Source organism: Bubalus kerabau, chromosome 18 (genome assembly GCF_029407905.1).
Source record: "Bubalus kerabau isolate K-KA32 ecotype Philippines breed swamp buffalo chromosome 18, PCC_UOA_SB_1v2, whole genome shotgun sequence".
Classification (NCBI taxonomy): Eukaryota; Metazoa; Chordata; class Mammalia; order Artiodactyla; family Bovidae; genus Bubalus; species Bubalus kerabau.
In genome coordinates this window covers 12209367-12229761 of record NC_073641.1, presented here as the reverse complement: position 1 = coordinate 12229761, position 20395 = coordinate 12209367, and the positions used below count along the sequence as shown (strand labels likewise).

The 20395-nt window shown below is 34.6% G+C and overlaps 1 protein-coding gene across 3 annotated transcripts in view; it reads left to right on the top strand.

Moving 5' to 3' along the window:
• Positions 1-20395, top strand: part of RAD17 (RAD17 checkpoint clamp loader component) — a 34172-nt gene that overhangs the window by 1222 nt on the left and 12555 nt on the right. For 2 of the 3 annotated variants that reach the window (XM_055555121.1, XM_055555122.1), the window contains exons 2-13: positions 605-708; positions 3379-3636; positions 4176-4259; positions 9441-9597; positions 11008-11144; positions 11637-11689; positions 11778-11903; positions 11992-12061; positions 17157-17268; positions 19125-19310; positions 19621-19706; positions 19824-19970. In XM_055555121.1, the coding sequence (XP_055411096.1) occupies positions 605-708; positions 3379-3636; positions 4176-4259; positions 9441-9597; positions 11008-11144; positions 11637-11689; positions 11778-11903; positions 11992-12061; positions 17157-17268; positions 19125-19310; positions 19621-19706; positions 19824-19970 (1520 nt within the window). The remainder of the gene's footprint in view (positions 1-604; positions 709-3378; positions 3637-4175; positions 4260-9440; positions 9598-11007; positions 11145-11636; positions 11690-11777; positions 11904-11991; positions 12062-17156; positions 17269-19124; positions 19311-19620; positions 19707-19823; positions 19971-20395) is intronic. The other variant, XM_055555123.1, reaches the window with a different exon arrangement.

The window sequence follows — 20395 nt, the reverse complement described above, 5'->3', positions numbered from 1 at the left end:
TATTTTGTTCATTTTTGGCTGTCCTGGGTCTTCCTTGCTGCTTGCAGGCTTTCTCTAGGTGCGGTGAGTAGGAGCTACGCTCTGGTGGCAGTGTGTGGACTTCTTCTGGTTGGGTAGTCCCCGCCTTTAGTGTGTGTGAGCCCAGTAGTTGCGGTGCAGGGGCTTAGTTGCTCTGGTATGGGGGATCTTTCCGGACCAGGAGTGGAACTGATGTCCCCTCCATTGCAGGGCACAGTTCTTAACCACTGGACTACCAGGGAAGCCCTGAAGTGTGGATAATTTTAATTTTAAGTTTCAGTATAAAAACTGCACAAAGAGAATTGTTTAATTTTTCTTAACAAAACAGAAGTACACAAATGTCTGGTTTTTCTGTGTTATCTAATGTATTACTGAGTTCATGTGAAAAATGTATCTCTGTAGATAATTGACAGTTATAGTCATTAAAAATAAAATTCACTTTACCATTTTGATTTCTTACTGCATGTATTCTCTTTCACTAGTTCTTGAGCCTTTATTATGTTGTTGATTTTACCAATACATATTACTGTACTTCTGTTTTACAATTTTCTGAATTTGAGATTTTTTTTTCTTTTTTTGCCCCTAGGTGAATTATACTTTAATGTACTACAGGTTGTATACTACGGATGGGAACTATTGAAGTTTATAATGTCAAAAACTTTTTTTAGACCAAAGGTATCTTCCACAAAGGTATGATACACTAAAATGGCCATGTGATAGTTGCCCAAAAGGAGTTATAAATTTTTGAATATGTTCCTAATGACTTGTTACTGCAATCAAAGTAACGGTGCCTAGTACTTATTATAATTAGTGATCTAAAGACTCTAATAATAAATTGTGAAACAACTGTGCACTGAAAACACAACCTTTATTTTTTTAAGTTAATTTATTTATTTTAATTGGAGGCTAATTACTTTACAATATTTTAGTGGTTTTTGCCATACATTGACATGAATCAGCCATGGATGTACATGTGTCCCCCATCCCGAACCCCCCTCCCACCTCCCTCCCCATCCCATCCCCGGGGTTGTCCCAGTACACCAGCTTTGAGTGCCCTGTTTCACACATTGAACTTGGACTGGTGATCTATTTCACATACGGTAATATACATATATCAATGCTGTTCTCTCAGATCATCCCACCCTCTCCTTCTCCCACAGAGTCCAAAAGTCTGTTCTTTATATCTGTGTCTCTTTTGCTGTCTCACATAGAGGGTCATCGTTACCATCTTTCTAAATTCCATATATATGCATTAATATACTGTATTGGTGTTTTTCTTTCTGACTTACTTCACTCTGTGTAATAGGCTCCAGTTTCATTCACCTCATTAGAACTGATTCAAATATATTCTAATAGCTTAGTAATATTCTACTGTATATATATGTACCAGAGTTTTCTTATCCATTCATCTGCCAATGGACATCTAAATTGCTTCCATGTCCTAGCTATTGTAAACAGTGCTGTGATGAACATTGGGAATGAAAGAGCAATCAAAGAGAGAGAAATATGTTGTATGTGGTATTACAACTTGAAAAGCCCCGCCTCTTAGAAATCATGTGGTTCCGTGTACCAGTTCTCAGTAAAGCTGGTGGGTGGGTAGGATGGGTGTCAGACAGTGTACTGGAAGTTATCCATTTTCCTAGTGGTGGATCTGATTGTCCTCTGACTGTAAGTAAATTATTTAACTTTGCTGTTTCTTCTTTTTTTTTTTTAAGGAAAAATTCACATTTATGTAAGAAATAAAACTTTAAAATTTATGAGTAATATGCATATTGAAGTTGCCAGATCAGAATTGCTATTAAGAGTTTTACTACTACTCATATTTTCATGTACTCTATTTTTATAAAGGAAAGGGGCCAAAATTGTAGTACCAGTGATAGTCTTTTAAAGAGGAGGAAATGAGAGGGGTAGCTATGACTGAAATTGTTTTCCCCAGAGGTCTTCCTTCCTTTACCCTCTGCTGATCATAATCCTAACCTCTGCCTTTATAAGAGGAATGAAGTGTGATTTTGCATTCATAAAATACCTGTAAGCTCTAACTTCCTTCTCCTGAGCCTACTTGCAGTGCCAATCTCTGTTTGTTTGTTTTTTTCTTTCCTTCCCAGCAAGAAGCATTGTGTAGTAAGTAAATGGTTCACAACTGTGGCTGAGCATTCTTCAAGGAAAATATATCTTTGTTCCCCCTTGTTAGCCAGGCAGGGAATTCCAAAAGTCAGGCACTGAACTAGATTTTTCTAGATTTATACTGTTGGAATGTTAAGAAAAAGTTCACTTTTAAAATTAAAATTATTAAATATTTTTAATAATTAAAAAATTAAGTATTTTTAATACTCCTAAATATTTTTAGGTTAAAATATTTTGTTTTTGCATTTTTCGCTGTGGATCATTATGAAGGATTTTAAAGAAAAGGAAATGATGGAGGGAAACAGAGAGGTCAGGAGTTTCTATAGACCAGAGGACCGTGAAGTAGAACTCACTGACTTTCCTGCTCTATTAACCTAGTACTCATTTTCCTGAACAAATCTGACAGATCATCCTCTCTGGAAAGCCTGCTTCCCTTTCAGAAACATACTAGTTGCTTCGTGAGCTGAAGAAAAATATAATCAAGTCATAAATACGGATTATTCATAGCATCAGTATTCTTAGACCTTATCCTCACAAGTCTTAAGGTTGATAGGGATTACTTCAATGTATGAAATGGTTCTTAGTTTGTGAATATATTAATCTGGTCAAGGCAGAAGTGTTCCTTTTCTTACTGCTCTACGTAGTTGCCTTTTTCTTTATTCTGTTTTACTTCTTTTTTGATAGGTGTTTTTAATATTTGTGTTTCAAGGCTACAAATGAGTTTTAAAAGAATCAGCCTCATCTTTACCCTGAAAGTGAAAGTCACTCAGTCATATCCAACTCTTTGCAACCCCATGGACTGTAGCCACCAGGCTCCTCTGTCCGTGGGATTCACCAAGCAAAAATACTGAAGTGGATTGTCATTTCCTTCTCCAGGGTTCTTCCAACCCAGGGATTGAACCTGGGTCTCCTACATTGCAGGCAGATTCTTTACTGTCTGAGCTACCAGGAAAGCCACCAATCTTTAACCTGGAAAGATTATTATTTATAAAAATAATTGTTTGTACTCTGTATTCATCTATATGGCATTTATCATTGCCATGGTCAAGTAGATAAGCATGCATTTATACTTATTGTAAAGTAGAAGAATAACATACATAGAGTCAGTTTTATTTAAAGAATTTGTGAGATTTATTGTCAATGTTGCTAATACAAGAATTTTTAATAGAGTAGTTACATAGGGAATAGATGCAAAAAAATATAACAGTGTTTATTTATATGGTTTCTTTTTTTCAGGTAACAAACTGGGTAGACCCATCATTTGATGGTTTTTCAGAGACTACAAGCATTTCTACTATTACTGCCACATCATTAAGTGTGAATAACTCAAGTCTTAGAAGAAAAAAGGTGCCTTCCACATTAGAAAGTAGCAGATTTCCGGCTAGCAAAGGAGGAAACCTATCTTCCTCTAAACAAATCTATGGTCTAGAAAATTCAAAAGAATATCTGTCAGAAAATGAACCATGGGTGGATAAATACAAACCAGAAACTCAGGTAATAATTAGCATACAAAGAAGTCTTCATAATTTAGTTTCAGGAAGGAGAGTGATGTGCATTTTTGTTATTATTCATAAAAACCTTTTTGCCTAAATGAATTAGAAAAAAATAATAACTTCTAAGTTTTTTTATATTTCCAGTCTCGAATTTTCCCAACAGTTATTCTGAAGATATATCATTGGTTATTTGTCTTTGATTTAATTTAACCCTTTGATTTAGTTTCATTTAATCAACCCCTAACATTGACTTAATCTGCTTAATTTTTGTAAAGTCCCTCCCTATTTATTACCTTACTAAAATGTATTTCAGGATTTTAAAATATTTTATAATTTCAGATGTGCTTCAGATATTCATATGTTGTGGTCAGTTTAACAATAGAATTTTTCCATATGAATATAAAGAATTATAATCAAAAAGACTTTTTTATTATGTTACTCATTTGCTAGTTTTTTCATTAAAAATGTGTAGAATAGTCTGTGCGATGTATCAGAAATTTTTGAGTTAAAGTGTTTTTATTTTAAACTTGAAAATTTTAGCATGAACTTGCTGTGCATAAAAAGAAAATTGAAGAAGTTGAAACCTGGTTAAAAGCTGAAGTCTTAGAAAGGCAGCCAAAACAGGTAACTAAATAAGAAATGTTTTTGTTGTTGTTTTTTTAAGCAGTTTTTCTTTGTTTATTTTTGTTTCTTTGTTTATTAGTGTTTTTTGGGGCCATGCTGAGTCTTTGTTGCTGTGTGGGAGTTTCTCTAGTTGCAGCGAGCAGGGCTGCTGTCTAGTTGTGGTGAGAGGGCTTCTCATTGGGGTGCCTGCTCTTGTTGCAGAGCACAGGCTATGCATAGGGCGTGTGGGCTTCAGACCCCAGTAGTGATGGCTCCCAGGCTTAGAGCACGAGCTCGCTTGTAGTGGGGCATGGGCTTAGTTGCTCTGAAGCATATGGGATCTTCCTGACCCAGGGATCAAATCTGTGTCTCCTGCATTGGCAGGTGGATTCTTTACCACTGAGCCACCAGGAAACCCCAAGGAATGTTTAGAAATACTTGACTTCAGATGTTTCTCTGCGTTATAGTTGGTTGTAGGAAGTTAAAAACTTTCATGTTGACTTTGTACTCATGAGTCCATCTCATCTGTGGTAGAAAGCTGTCTGACCTTACTACTTCTGCCTCATTAGAAGACTCAAGAGACTTTGAGTTTTCTCCTTTACTTGATCTTTTTCCCTCTTATGTCTAAAGCTGATATATTTAGCATATCAGATTATCTCACACTGAAGCAAGTAGGCAAATTACATACTAGTTTTTTACTAAATATAACCTAAAATAATCATTTATTTTACCCTGTAAAATGTTTTTTCTTTCACCTCCTAATTTCATAATTGCCCTTGACTCCCAAGCTAGAATATTCTTTTTTTCTTTTTAAACTTTAAAAATTTTGAGATCCTGCAAACATAAAAATAGAATAGTAAATGAATATTCACAAACCTGTAATATAGCCATCATTTTCCCCATGAGTATTTTAACATAAAATGTAAACATTTGACATTTAATTCCCTAACATGATCTAGTGATCCGTTCATATTCACATTTTCCCAGTTGTCCTCAAAATGTCTTTTATATCTGGTTTGTTACAACCAGCGCATGATCAAGGACCATCCATTACATTTGATTATTATATCTCTTAGGGCTTTAAAATCTAGAACAGTTCCCTTCACTTTTCTCTTTCTCTCTACGACATTGACTTACTGAAGAGACCAGGGTCTTTTTATCCTGTTGTTTGATCGGTAGATTAAGGAGGTGATAGTCAAAACTCTTCATTGTAATTTCCTCTTGCATTTGGCACATAATCTATTGGAAGATGCTTTGGCAGCATATAGGATTTTCTGACAGTCTTTCACCTAAGAGATTTAGTGTTCATTTTCAGTCCTTGTCTGGTTAGTAATTTTGTTAAGATTGTGAAATGGTGAATTTTCTACTTCTATTATTGTTATTTCTATAATTGTTAGCTGGCATTTTTCTATAAAAATAGATTTCCTCAATACTAACTGGGTTTGCTTAGTTATGAATACCTTTAAATACATTTCCAACTGGAAAGACAGGATAAATTACTTTGAGATGAAGAGTTGGTGTTTTCATTACCTCCAGTGGTAAACAGGTCCTTTTTTGAATCAAGATTCTTTCTGACTGGTTTGTCTATCTAACCTTTGGTGTAGAGTTAAGATAATGTACTCAAAATGAATCTTCATTTTCAGCATTGGTATTCCTCTACTGGCTCATAGAAATCTCTTGTTTCTCTGAGTACCAATTCTTGGGCACTTTCTCAGAAAGCTTTTTCTCATTGTGTTGTTTGGTCATCTCAACTAAATAGTCTTTATTTTTCAGTGACCACTGTGTTTTATCACTTAACAGTACCTTTTTTTTTTTTTTTTTTTTTAGTATAAGCATTATTGTGTCTTAAGCCTACACAAGTGTTATTGTTATTGTTTTACCAGTAGGATGACTTAGCTGTGTGTGCATGTATATGGGTATTAGCAAAAGTATTTCCTCTACAGTTTGAAAAGCTTCTTCCCTCTAGGAAGTTGTACTTTAACCAGCCATATACTCTTTATTATACAAAACTTTCAACGTCAGTAATTATAAGACATTTTTATTTTAAAAATCCTGGATAATTTCTAGATTTCTGTATGGAAAAGCTAAAAAATTGTTTTTTCACTGAGTTTTTAATTTTGGAGGCCAACTTCTTTCCTTCAAAATATAGTAAATCTATTACAATGTAAGCATTGGGGGGATTAAAAAAATATTTAGTGTTCCGATAGGAGACTAGCTCCCAATTCTGTTGCTAGAAGCAAAACCTGGTGTGGCTGTATCATGTGTCAGAAAACATATGCAACTTTGTTCCATAAGAAAAATGCAGGGCTGCCTGTGTTTGAGCTTTCTCTTCTTTTGAAAAGAAGTAGTTTCCTTAGAAGTAATCAGTTCTCATTAACTGCATTAGTTATGTTCTGTTAAAGTCCCTGCAAGCAAAGAATTAGCAAGTCCTGAACCATTGCTCCTATGGGAAATGCAAGATTGGTTCCTTCAAAACCTAGTGATGAAAGAAAACGAAAAACCTAATGTTGCTCTGGTCACATTTTCATCACTTCCCCATGAATACATAACCTTGTTTTGTATGTTTCTGTGTAAAGATACCTTATTTATTTCAGTTCAGTTCAGTCGCTCAGTCGTGTCCAACTCTTCGTGACCCCATGAATCACAGCACACCAGGCCTCCCTGTCCATCACCAACTCCCGGAGTTTACTCAAACTCATGTCCATTGTGTCGGTGATGCCATCCAACCATCTCATCCTCTGTCATCCCCTTCTCCTCCTGCCCTCAATCTTTCCCAGCATCAGGGTCTTTTCCAATGAGTCAGCTCTTTGCATCAGATGGCCAAAGTATTGGAGTTTCAGCTTCAGCATCAGTCCTTTCAATGAACACACAGGACTGATCTCCTTTAGGATGGATGGTGGATGGACTGGTTGGATCTCCTTGCAGTCCAAGGGACTCTCAGGAGTCTTCTCCAACACTACAATTCAAAAGCATCAATTCTTCGGCGCTCAGTTTTCTTTACAATCCAGCTCTCACATCCATACATGACCACTGGAAAATTTTATTTGTTTACTTATTTTTTGGCGTGCGGGATCTTAGTTCCCTGCCCAGGGATCCAACCAGCATCCATCCCCCTGCAGTGGATACACAGAGTCTTATCCACTCGACTGCCAGGGAAGTCCTCAGGCTACCTTATTTAATATGTATTATTAGATCATTAACATTAAACTCATGGCCTGTAGAACTATAACTCATAAGGTCTTCCATTTTAAAAAATAGAACAGGGGAATCTCCTGGTGGTCCACTAAGTTAAGACTTAGTGTTTTCACTGCCAGTGTCCAGATTCAGTCACTGGTGGGGAAACTAAAATTCAATAAGCTGCATGGTATGGCAAAAAAAAAAAATAGAATTAAATAAAATGAATAGTGTAACTGGCTCTTCTCTGGGTACAAATACACATGCCCTTGTTCACCATAGTTAATAAAGGTAAACAAGCAAGCAAGGATCACAGCCCACTGTTACATGTAGGATATCTTCCCCTGATAATTTTTCACTTTTAAACTTTTAAAACTTTTTTTTTCAATGTGTGAGGGAATGTTACTGGGACCTATAACCTTTAGTCTGTCTTTAGAGTCCTGTCTCTGGTAAATACATTTCTTAGTATACATTTCTTAAAAAACCTGATATCCAAACTGAGGTCATTCCATAAGAATATTATACTTGTATAATATTGAACTATATAATCCAAAGAGAGGTTGATATTAAGATTGAATTTTCTGAGTTCAGGTAACCTCTAAAAATACTTGTGTCAGACATGACCTTGTTAATCTAGCTGAAGGTGTTTTAATTTGGCTGCTGAATAGTCCTTGGGAGGAACATAGTGCAAGAATTGAGGATACAGTCACCATTTAGGACAGTATGGAGATTGCTTAAAAAATTAGGAATAAAACTACCGTTGTTCAGTTGCTCAGTCGTGTCCAACTCTACCATACGACCATATGGTTTTATGGTCATATGGTACCATAAAACTACCATATGACCCAACAGTCCCACTACTAGGCATATACCCTGAGAAAACCATAATTGAAAAAGACACATGTACCCCATTGTTCATCACAGCACTATTTACAATAGCTATGACATAGAAGCAGCCCAGATGGCCATTGACAGATGGATAAAGAAGCTGTGGTACATATATATAGTGGACTATTCAGTTCAGTTCAGTTCAGTTCAGTCGCTCAGTCATGTCCGGCTCTTTGTGACCCCATGAATCGCAGCACGCCAGGCCTCCCTGTCCATCACCAACTCCCGGATTTCACTCAAACTCACGTCCATCAAGTTGGTGATGCCATCCAGCCATCTCATCCTCTGTCGTCCCCTTCTCCTCCTGCCCCCAATCCCTCCCAGCATCAGGGTCTTTTCCAATGAGTTAACTCTTCACATGAAGTGGCCAGAGTACTGGAGTTTCAGCTTTAGCATCATTCCTTCCAACTCAGCCATAAAAACAGATGTGTTTGAATCATTCCTATTCTCATGAGGTGAATGAACTAGAGCCTATTATACACAGTGAAGTAAGTCAGAGAAAAATATCATATGTTAATGCATGTTTATAGAATCTAGAAAGATGGTACTGATGGACCTATCTGAGGGACAGCAGTGGAGATGCAAACAGAGAACAGACTTGTGAGCACAACAGGGGAAGAAGAACATGGGACTAATTGAGAGAATAGCATTGAAATATAGACAGTACCATACGTAAAATCAGATAGCCAGTGGAAATTTGCTGTGCGGCACAAGGAGTTCAAATCCCGTGCTCTGAAACAACTTAGAAGGATAGAAGGTGCTGGGAGGTGGGAGGGATGTGCAACAGGGAGGGGGCATGTGTGTACCTATGGCTGATTCACGTTATATATGGCAGAAACCAACAGAATATTGTCAAGCAATTGTCCTCTAATTTAAAACATTTTTTATAAAGATACTAAGAAAAAATGGAAGTCCCCCCGCCCCCCAAAAATAGAATGAGAAATTATCAGAAGCTGTGCTTAGAAGTTCAGGAAATAAGACAGTTTTATCTATAGCTGGTTTAGTCCAGCTAACATTGTGCAATTAATTCTGCTTTTATGACTAAATATTTCTAGAGATAATATTTAAGAAGAATATTAAAACAATATTCTAACATTCCAATGATTTTGATTTTTTATTGATGTTTATATTTGGTTTTAGGGTGGATCTATTTTATTAATAACAGGACCTCCTGGATGTGGAAAAACAACAACTATAAAAATACTAGCAAAAGAACATGGTATTCAAGTACAAGAGTGGGTTAATCCAGTTTTACCAGAATTCCAAAAAGATGATTTCAAGGAGATATTGAATCCTGGTAAGGTTTGTTGTGAAGGTAGTGGAAATAGTGGGAAAGTCTGTGTTTACAGAAGATTTGAAACAAGCCCCTCAGACCCTACTTGGATATGTTTTTGAGAGGAAGGTATGTATTGCTGCTCCTGTACTTGATCGGCATCTGCCCACTACCAGCTGTTTCACAGTCAGAGGAGCAATCACATGAAACTTTATGGGTGCATTTAGGTTCAGAGAGAAGCAACTTTAGGAGAAGGAAGGAGAGGGTCCCTCCAGTAAAAGAGGTGGTGCTCAGTCGCCCAGTCACGTCTGACTCAGTGCAACCCCATGGACTGTAGCCCGCCAGGCTCCTCTGTCCATGGGAATTCTCCAGATAAGAATACTGGAATGGGTTGCCTTGCTCTCCTCCAGGGGATCTTCCTGACCCAGGGATCGAACCCAGGTCTCCTGCATTGCAGGCAGATTCTTCACCATCTAAGCCACCAGGGAAAACACTGTGTAATGTAATATAATGTAATATAACCTCACATATATGCTCATAAACTCCAGCATGATCATTTTTAACTTGCATAGCTTTCCTATTGCTGCTTTAGAGTAACTAGGCTAGGCATATACAAATCACCTAGGCCATTTTGAAGTGCAAGAGTTTCTGTAGAAGGACAATTATATTAGTATTTTAATGTGGGGTATTCTTTAAAATTCTATTTTTAGGTTCTTCTATAACATCTGTGCATATGCACACCCTTTTGCTGCTACTCCTGGAATTTTTACTACTTTCTAGTAGTAATGTTAATTTGACAATCTGAAAAGTCTTTATTTACAATCTTCTGCATAAAATACTACTTCTTGTAGTCCTAATAAGTTTACTAATCAGTCATTCTGTTTTTGTCATTAAAACTTATTAAGGTAAAACTTACTGTTATTGAAAATAGCTCATTTATGATCACACACTTACTGGGAGAGTCTTCATTGTGTAGACAAAGTCATAAATATTTGTACCACTTTTATGATTTTTATACTAACAGCTGTGTTGTGAAATCAAGTTAACTCCATATTACATTTCTTGGTACAGAAGCATTATACTGTTATTCATAGTGAGTTTGTCTTTTGAAATGAATATTCTGTTTTAAATTTGAACAGTTTTAAATTAAAAAACAGTCTACAGTATTGTGTGCTACTTTATCTTTATGTATATGTAAATATATTTAGTAATATTCATGTATGTTATGTACTGCTGCTGCTAAGTCGCTTCAGTCGTGTCCGACTCTGTGTGACCCCATGGACTGCAGCCTACCAGGCTCCTCCATCCATGGGATTTTCCAGGCAAGAGTACCGGAGTGAGTTGCCATTGCCTTCTCCGATGTTATGTACATATATGTAATATTGATATATACATAGTTTGTGGAAAATAAGTGTTAAGTATGTTTCTTTTCAGAATCAAGCTTCCATATATTTCCCTACCAGTCTCAGATAGCAGTTTTTAAAGAGTTTCTACTAAGAGCAACAAAATATAACCAACTACAAATGCTTGGAGATGATCTGAGAACTGATAAGAAGATAATTCTAGTTGAAGTAAGGATAACTTTGGAAATTCTGCTGTAACTATTGAATAAACAATTGCAAGATATATCTTATGTGATAGTGACATTAACCCTGTCCATGGTACTAGTAGTGGTAAAGTATAAAGGCTTTGTGTAATAGAATAAACTTGCATTAAACTTGGATAGAGTAACTATAGGTTGCATGTGTATATATATTATAGGTTAGTGAACTTTAAAAATTTAATGGCCTAAATGTAGAGAGGCAAAAAAATAATTGGAAAATGATGTCTTAGAATATAACTTGCAGTGACCTGAAGAAATTTGATCTGAAAGTTCCATACACACTTACTACTATTAGGGAATCAGCTAGTTGTTTTCAGCTAGTTGATGTTTAATTTCTACAGAAGTTCTGATTATAGTACATTGAATACATAACATTTTTCCCATTTTGGTAAATACAAGTCTGAAAATAAATTTACATGGGAATAAAACTGAGCTAGTGTTTATCCTTTGTTTTTGGTAGGACTTACCTAACCAGTTTTATCGGGATTCTCATACCTTACATGAAGTTTTGAGGTGAGTTTCAGTGAAGTCTTCTAAAACTCCAAATTAAATGACAGGAGGTTTAAATTTCAGCCTTGCTTGCTATCTTTTGTTATTTTAGGAAGTATGTGCAGATTGGTCGGTGTCCTCTAATATTTATAATCTCTGACAGTCTCAGTGGAGATAATAGTCAAAGGTTACTGTTTCCCAAAGAAATTCAAGAAGAGTGTGCTATTTCAAATATTAGGTAAGAATGAAACTTCTGCTTAAAATTTCACGTACATACTGTATTTTTAATCACATAACCACTGTCTTTCTTTATAAAACTCTGACAGTTTCAACCCTGTGGCACCAACAATTATGATGAAGTTTCTTAATCGAATAGTGACAGTAGAAGCTAATAAGGTAAGTTTCTTAAGAACTGATTTTTTTGAACTTTACATTGTCATTATAGAAAGCCAAATTTAAGTGGTATTATATAAACTTGAGGAATTAGAGACATGAATTATCTCAGTTTTTAAAATTAAAAAAATTTAATTATACTCCTAAAGCATGTCGAAAATGTAGGAAAGACTGATTTTAAAAACCCTTAACCTGGACTTTCCAGGCAGTGCAGTGGTTAAGACTCCATGCTTCCACTGCAGGGACTGCAGGTTCGATCCCTGGTTGGGGAACCAACATCTTACATACCATGCAGCGTGGCCAAAAAATAAAAAATTTAAACATCCTTAACCTTTAATTTTCCTTTGCTTGGCTTAGTGTTCTAATTTGTGTCTATTGTTAAGAAACTATTTCCTGCCATCTTGGTTCATTAATCAGTTATAATCCAACTCTACTTTTGTCCTGTGTCACTTTTCAAAGATTTAATAATTTTTTTAAAATTATGGTAAAAAATACATCATAAGATTTACCATCTTAGACTTTTTTTTCCAGCTTTATTGAGATATAACTGACATATAACGTCATGTAAGTTTAAAGTGTATGACACATTGACTTGATAAAACTTACATAATGTAAAATGATCGCCACCATAGCATTTTCTAATACCTCCATCATGTCACTTAAATTACCTTTTCTTTTTTGTGATGAGAACATTTAAGATTTTTTTCTCTTAGCAACTTTCAAATATATAATATACACAGTACTGTTAACTGTATTTTATATTTGAAATATCTTAACCATTTTTAGCCATCCAGTTCAGTAGTGTTGAGTATACTATCGTTGTTCTGAAATAGCTTTTATGTTTAATGCATCATTTTTTTTTTTAACTTTCAAATCAAGATGGTGTTAAAGTTAAATTGGTAAAACTTCTCTCAGCAGCATGGTTCTAGGTGGACCACCTGCTATCAATCAACTGGATTTTACATGAAACATAATTAGTTTTGCAATGCTGGATCACAGGAACTGAGGGAAATCTCCAGGGGAGAGGTTATGTTGAGGATTAAACAAAATAGCGCATGTATGTGGAGCATTTAGCTAAATAAATACAACTATTAATAGTGAAACATTAGAAACACAGTGAATCCAGTAATAGAGGGAGCAGCTGCTGTGGTGAACTATTATGTCCTTAATTCATATTTTGAAAATATTTAGTGGTATGTGTGATGCTAAGTCACCTCAGTTGTGTCCGACTCCTTGTGACCCTATGGATGGTAGCACACAGGCTCCTCTGTCCATGGGATTCTCCAGGCTAGAACGCTGAAGTGTTGCTGTGTCCTCCTCTAGGAGATCTTCCTGACCCAGTGATTGAACCCATGACCTCGTGGAGTTTTTACCTGCTGAGCTACCAGAGAAGCCCATAGTAAATGTGCTTTACCTTAAATAGTTGACCTGTAAGAATGTTATCTCTTATGTCTCCTGCATTGGCAGGCAGGTTCTTTACCGCTAGCGCCACCTGGGAAGTCCCAGTTAGTGATAAAGGGAAATACAGTTTAATGTCAAGTTAAAAATAACAGGATGCAAAGTTACATGATAATGCTAACAATGGAAATGATGTTTCAGCCTTTGATATATGTCAGGCCCTATGCAAGGTATTTTTACATACTTGATCTTATTAAACCCTTACTACAGCTATACAAAATTATCTCCATTTTATGGTAAAGAAACCGAACTTTGCAAGGAAATAACTTGAATAATATTCCATGACTATTAAGTGTCAGATGAGTTGAAAGTTTTGTTCTGACTCCAAATTACCGTGCTAAAATGAAACATAGATTTGTTAATCTATGTTAATCTATGACGGCCCAATGCACATATATACATCAACCTATATATACTAAAAGAAATCACATAAAAATGCTAAGTGGGATTCTGGGTGGTTGAATTACTTACAGTTTTTTTCTACATTCTCTACTATAAGCATGATAACTATAAACTATAGTTTTAAATATTTATTAAAAAGTTGGAGAAATAAAAAGTCAGCCTCATGTTACTTTATCATGTGACTCACAATTTTTTTAAGACTAAGTCATTAAATTGCAAATGGCATTTACTCTAGCAAGTTATTTTATACTAGTAAAAAGATTACCATAACTTCTTTGTTATGTATTTAATGTGCTGTGCTTAGTCACTCAGCCATGTCGGAGTCTTTGCCACCCCATGGACTGCAGCCCACCAGGCTCCTCTGTCCATGGGCTTCTTCAGGCAAGAATACTAGAGTGGGTTGCCATGCCCCCCTCCACAAGATCTTCCCAACCCAGGGATCGAACCCAGGTCTCCTGCATTGCAGGCAGATTCTTTACCATCTGAGCCACTAGGGACGCCCAAGAATACTGGAGTGGGTAGCCTATCCCTTCTCCAGGGAATCTTCTCGGCCCAGCATCAAACCAGAGTCTCCTATATTGCACGTGGAGCTACCAGGGAAGCCCATAGTAAATGTGCTTTACCTTAAATAGTTGACCTGTAAGAATGTTAGAACTAGTATACTTTTGAAATCATCATTGATACGTTACATCACAGGAGCAGCAGTAAGCCCAATATTTAAATATAAATCAAATGTAAATATAAAATCAAATGTTATGATACTGTCTGGGGTCGCCAAGGATGATAATGATAGTATAAGAAGATTTAAGTGAGTTTAATCTCTTCTATTCCATAGTTTAGTTAATTATCTTAAGAAAGAGTATAGACATCTTATGTGAATGAGTTACAATAAAGAGTGTTGACTATCTTAAGTGTTTAAGTTTAAATAAATGTTTCTGTGTATTTATAGGAAAAAAGATCTTTAGTCTTTTCTGATGTCATTAGGTATATAAAGTGTGGAAGGAACTGCTTATCACACATTTCAGCCACATTTGCTATATATATTCTCCATAGTTAACATCTGTGTTTTTTCTTCAGCTCCAAGAATCATGATTTCAAATTATATTTCCTTGCTGGCAAATCTAAATTTTTTCAAAAACAAGCTACTCCTCCCAAAACAATTTTTAAAGTAAATGTGTTCACAATATAAATGCAGTTAATCTGGAAGCGAAGGCATGAGCAAGAAAATTTTGTGAGTGATAAAGAGAAACTTGGTGTCTAGATATTTGAACATAATATGAGACTGTAGAGAGTACAGCAGTGTGATATTAGTGTAAGAATAGACAAATGGAAGAATAAAATGAGAAGACAGCACAGAACTAGATCAATATGTGTAAATGGAATTTTTTTAACACAATGAAAGTAGCATTTTACATCATGAGGGAAAGAGAGGTTAATAAGTGGTATTGGAACAATTGCATATTCAAACAGAAGAACATAAGATTGTCTCTTTCGTTCATACTATGCAGAAAAATAATATAAACCTTGATTTAAAATTTAAATACAAAAATTAGAAGAGTATTAGGAAAAAAATACTTTGAGTTGGGGGAAAGTCTTCCTAAACAAACAAAAAAAACCTGAGAGCCATGGATTTACTTCAAAAAAATGGGAAACTTAGGAAATAACAGAAGACATGGTAAACAAAGATAAAAGACAACCATGGGAATGAAAGACAAATGGATAGTAAACATGAGAGGTATTCAGGCCTGCTAGTAATCAGAGAAAAAGATTGATAAACAGCGTTGCCAAAGATAAGGAAAAATGGACACTCTCACCTACCATTGCTGGGAAAAATAAAACTGGTAAATGTTACAGACACTTTGCACGACACTCTACAGAAGTATTCGTGCATGTTGGCAAAGGTATATACAGTTCACTCTTGAACTACATGGGTCCACATATATATGCATTTTTTTCAGTAGTGAATACTACAGTACTACATGATCCATGATTGGCTGACTCCAAAGAATCAGAACTACAGCTGCAGAGGGTCAACTATAAGTTATACTTGGATTTTTATCTCTGAGAGGGGCTCCTGTCACTAACCCCACACTATACAAGGATCAACTATATATACAGTATGTGTGTATCTATATATATATATATGTATATATATATAGGTCTGGAATGGTTGAAAAAAAAAAGGAAACATGTAAATATCCCTTGATTGATAGAAGTATTAGTTTAATTACTGTATAACCATAATTTTTTTTAATTATATAGATTTAAAGGAACTAACATAGATCATAAAGAATGGAGTAATACATATGATCCCCACTTGTGTTTAAAAAATTAGCTCTTTGTATATACTTATAGATACTATATATACTTACAGATGTATGAGCACAAAAAATGGTCTGGAAAGGTTCCTACCAAAATGTTAGCAGTTGTGACAAAGTTGGAATTGTGGAGACTAAAAGTATACTAACTTGCATAAAGAACTTTTAAGACAGCTTTCATTATTAATACAGTTAAAAATATATTGAAAATCATAGCACAGTACTGTTTTTCTGTTTTAAGCAATTTTTACAGGACCTGAAATGGGTTCACCTTTGAGCAATCACATGAATCCAGCTAAAGTCATATTGTCAGTAAACTATTTAAGAATTTCTGAAGGGAAAAGAGAGGATAAATTTCTCTTGCCTTATACTTGATCTACCAAGGATGTGAAATGTGATATATCATATACCTTAAATAACTATGAAATTTAGGGTTTAAGTATGAGTTGATGCAGTTGTGGTTTTTTAATACTCAACAGACTGTACTAATATGGTGAAGACTCCAGTGTAGGGATTTTCATGTAAGTTTCAAATTTTCTTGTGTATTTAGTTTTATTGCATTGTATTATATTTTGAGGTCTCTCTCTGTGTATATATGTATATGTGTGTATCTATACATTTGTATATGTGTGTGTGTGTATACATATATATATATATATATAGTGAGAGAGAGAACTTCAAAATATTATATAGCCTAGTCCAAGTAAAAAAGTAAAACTGTTTTATAATCTTGAAGATTTACTTTAAACTAAGGTGTCATTGACACTTGTATCTTCATAAGCAGACTATTTAACATGTAGGCTTTTTGGCATGCAAGTTTGAAAGATTCTAATATACTTCCATTAAATTTAGAAAATAGAGAGTTTTGGTTTTTGTTTTAGAAAACATATATTTTTAAAATTTTAATTGTTTCATTTTAGAATGGAGGAAAAATTGTTGTCCCTGATAAAACTTCTCTAGAGTTTCTCTGTCAAGGATGCTCTGGTGATATCAGAAGTGCAATAAATAGCCTCCAGTTTTCTTCCTCAACAGGTAATTGGTAAAGATACACTCATAATATTAATTAGGTGACTAACTTTTTCTTGTTCATGAAATGAAATTAAACATACTTTAACTTGAAATTGATATATACCCAGTTATATTTTTTATTGAGACAAAATAATAAAATTATGTATGTATGTGTACATAGACACACCCCTATGAACGTGTCACCATATATATTTGCATATCTGAGGTAAAACTTATTTATTTACATAGTTTGCCACTTTACCTTTCAAAGTTAATTTGGAATGAAACTTTCTGGGAAAAAATTGTGGCTCTGCCACTTTTTAGTGACTTAATTGTGCAAGTTACTTAGTCTTTCCATGCCTTTATTTTTTCACCTCTTATATGAGCACCTGTCTCATCAAGTTATGTGAAGAGTAAGTGAGGTAATACAGAGTGTTTATTCCAGGGCTTGACACATATTGAGTTCTCAAATGGCCAGCTGTTAATGAGTTTAATATTGGTTTATATAAGATATGTTTAACAAATATATTTCCACTTATTAAGAAACAAAAGGAGTGCCTAGCCATGCTGAAGTAAAGAGATAGCCCCACTAATGGCAATGAATTAATTTTTATTCTTAATGATCACAATTTACTGCACACAGTCATCATCAGAAAACTTTTAACAGGTGACCTACTCGATGCTTAACATTGAGGGATTAACCTTAAAAAATTAATAGCTCTTTGGTGCTCTCAAAATCCACCTGAAATCTAGTTTCTATCCACAAGTGTAACCTGTTCACTTAGTTTCATCTTTGTTTTTCAAAATAACTGTAAAGAATTAGATTTTTTAACTCAACCAAAACCAGAATTCTGCTTCTTCCTATAGAAACATAAATGTAAATTATCCTTAGGTTCACTACTAGAATTAGGAGTGGGCCAGTTTGAGATCCTGACTCACCTGAGATCCTGAGATACCGTTTATAATATTATTGCTCTGAACTCAGATATTTCAGAAGGAAGAAAATAATAGTTTTGGGGTGGGTTAGAAACTATATTAGCAGTTGTATGTTTTTTCATCTAATTCTCAGACCAGCCTAATGAGATAGTACTACAATTCAAACCCAGATTCTGTGTTTCTGCTCTTCCAGGCTGGTTTTCTAAAATCATGCATTCTGAATTTTCAAAAGTAGATTTCCCAGTGAAATTTGAACATGGGCATATTCAGAAGTTGGAGACTGCCCAAATCAGTAAAGAAGTAATATAGAGTCATTGTTAAGCAGGGTTTGCAGAACCAGACTGCCCAGATTCAAATCACCTGCTAGCTGATGACCTTAGCCATTTACTTAACCTCTTTATGTCTCATTTCTTTACTCTGTATAGTAAACTTTCTTCCTTCATAGAGTTATTGTGAGGACTGAATTGGTTAGTACATACCATGCACCAAGAATAGTACCTTGCCTTTGTGAGAAACCAAGGTAATATAACTATATTAGAGAGCATGTTATTGTGTATGTGAAAATTTGAAAGGTGTCAAGTCATATTTTATTTATTTTTATTGTTGCAGTGTTTATTATGTATTTGACACACATACACAAAACTTAAGGAGAAAAATTAATTGTATAGATCAAGCTTACTTGTGTAAATAGTTCTGGTGGGACTACATAATTTCAGTCACTGAAGATTAAATCTAGCTCATGACATACTTCTAGATGACATTTTATGTCCTTAGTAGTTTAGTAACTGAAAGAGGGCTCTGATTCAGTTTGTATACCTCATTATTATTTATTAGAAAAGCATTTAAAGTAGAATACTTAGTGTAACTATATCTGAAATGTTCTGTTTTACTTTTCATGTTTTAATTTTATTTTAAATATTGTTTCTTTGGTGTATATTATTTAGGAAAGAACAATTTATGGCCAAGGAAAAAAGGAATGTCTTCCTTAAAATCAGATGTTGTGCTGTCAAAATCAAAACGAAGACAAAAAACTGATAGGATATTTGAAAATCAGGAGGTCCAAGCTATTGGTGGCAAAGATGTTTCCCTCTTTCTCTTCAGAGCTTTGGGGAAAATACTATATTGTAAACGTAAGAAAACATTATTCATTTTTTTAAAATATCTTATTATCTTACAATTAAAGTTTAAAAACGCCATTTTTCAGAATGTCATATATTAGGTTCAGTTTCAAGAAAGAGCTAAGATAGGTCAGATACTCTTTGGCACGACATAAGAAAGACATAGCAGGAAAATGTACTTAGAGTATTTTTGGATTATAAGTGGAATTAAACATAAAAATCAACTATTGAAAAAAAAATCAGCTGTTGAAAAATTTTCAAATGAGAGGTGCTATATAAAGATGATGTTATTTTTTAATAATTCCAGACTTTTTTTTTGTAGGAGCACCTGTAACAGAAGTAGACTCACCTCGATTACCTTCTCATTTGTCAGAGTATGACCGGGATACACTGCTTGTTCAACCTGAGGTAAAGTCTTTAATAATACCTAGTACTATTTACACAATACATGCTATTTACATTTATGTCCAGATAAATTTAACCAGTGAATTTTTACTAAAATTATATATACTTTATTTTTTATAGGAAGTAGTAGAAATGTCACACATGCCAGGAGAGTTATTTAATTTATATCTTCACCAGAACTATGTAGATTTCTTCACGGAAGTGGATGATCTTGTGAGAGCCAGTGAATTTCTGAGTTTTGCGGATATCCTCAGTGGTGACTGGAATGTAAGACTAAGTGTTTGGTTTATGACTATTTCCTCAGAACTGAGAAAGTTTACTTTTATTCATACTTACGTGACATTATTTTAATTAACTTTTTCATAACTATGACAAAATTAATTTCATGCAACCAGTGTTCGCAGTGAAACTTCTGCAGTGAATCTGCTTTTTCTATGTTAATGTAGCACTAATTTTTTCTAAAGTTATTTTCTGATAATAAAACTAATACATAGTTGGAAAATTTGACAAATTGAAAAGTAGATTGAAGGGAAGAAATGTGCTACTTTCTTTTCATTTTTTCTTTTGGCCATACCATGTGACATGTGGGATCTTAGTTCCCTGACCAGGGAATGCCCTGTACTACTTTCTGTGCTTTCTGATAGTTTTTAAATTTATTTATTTAAAATTTGAAATTATTCATTATAAAGCTT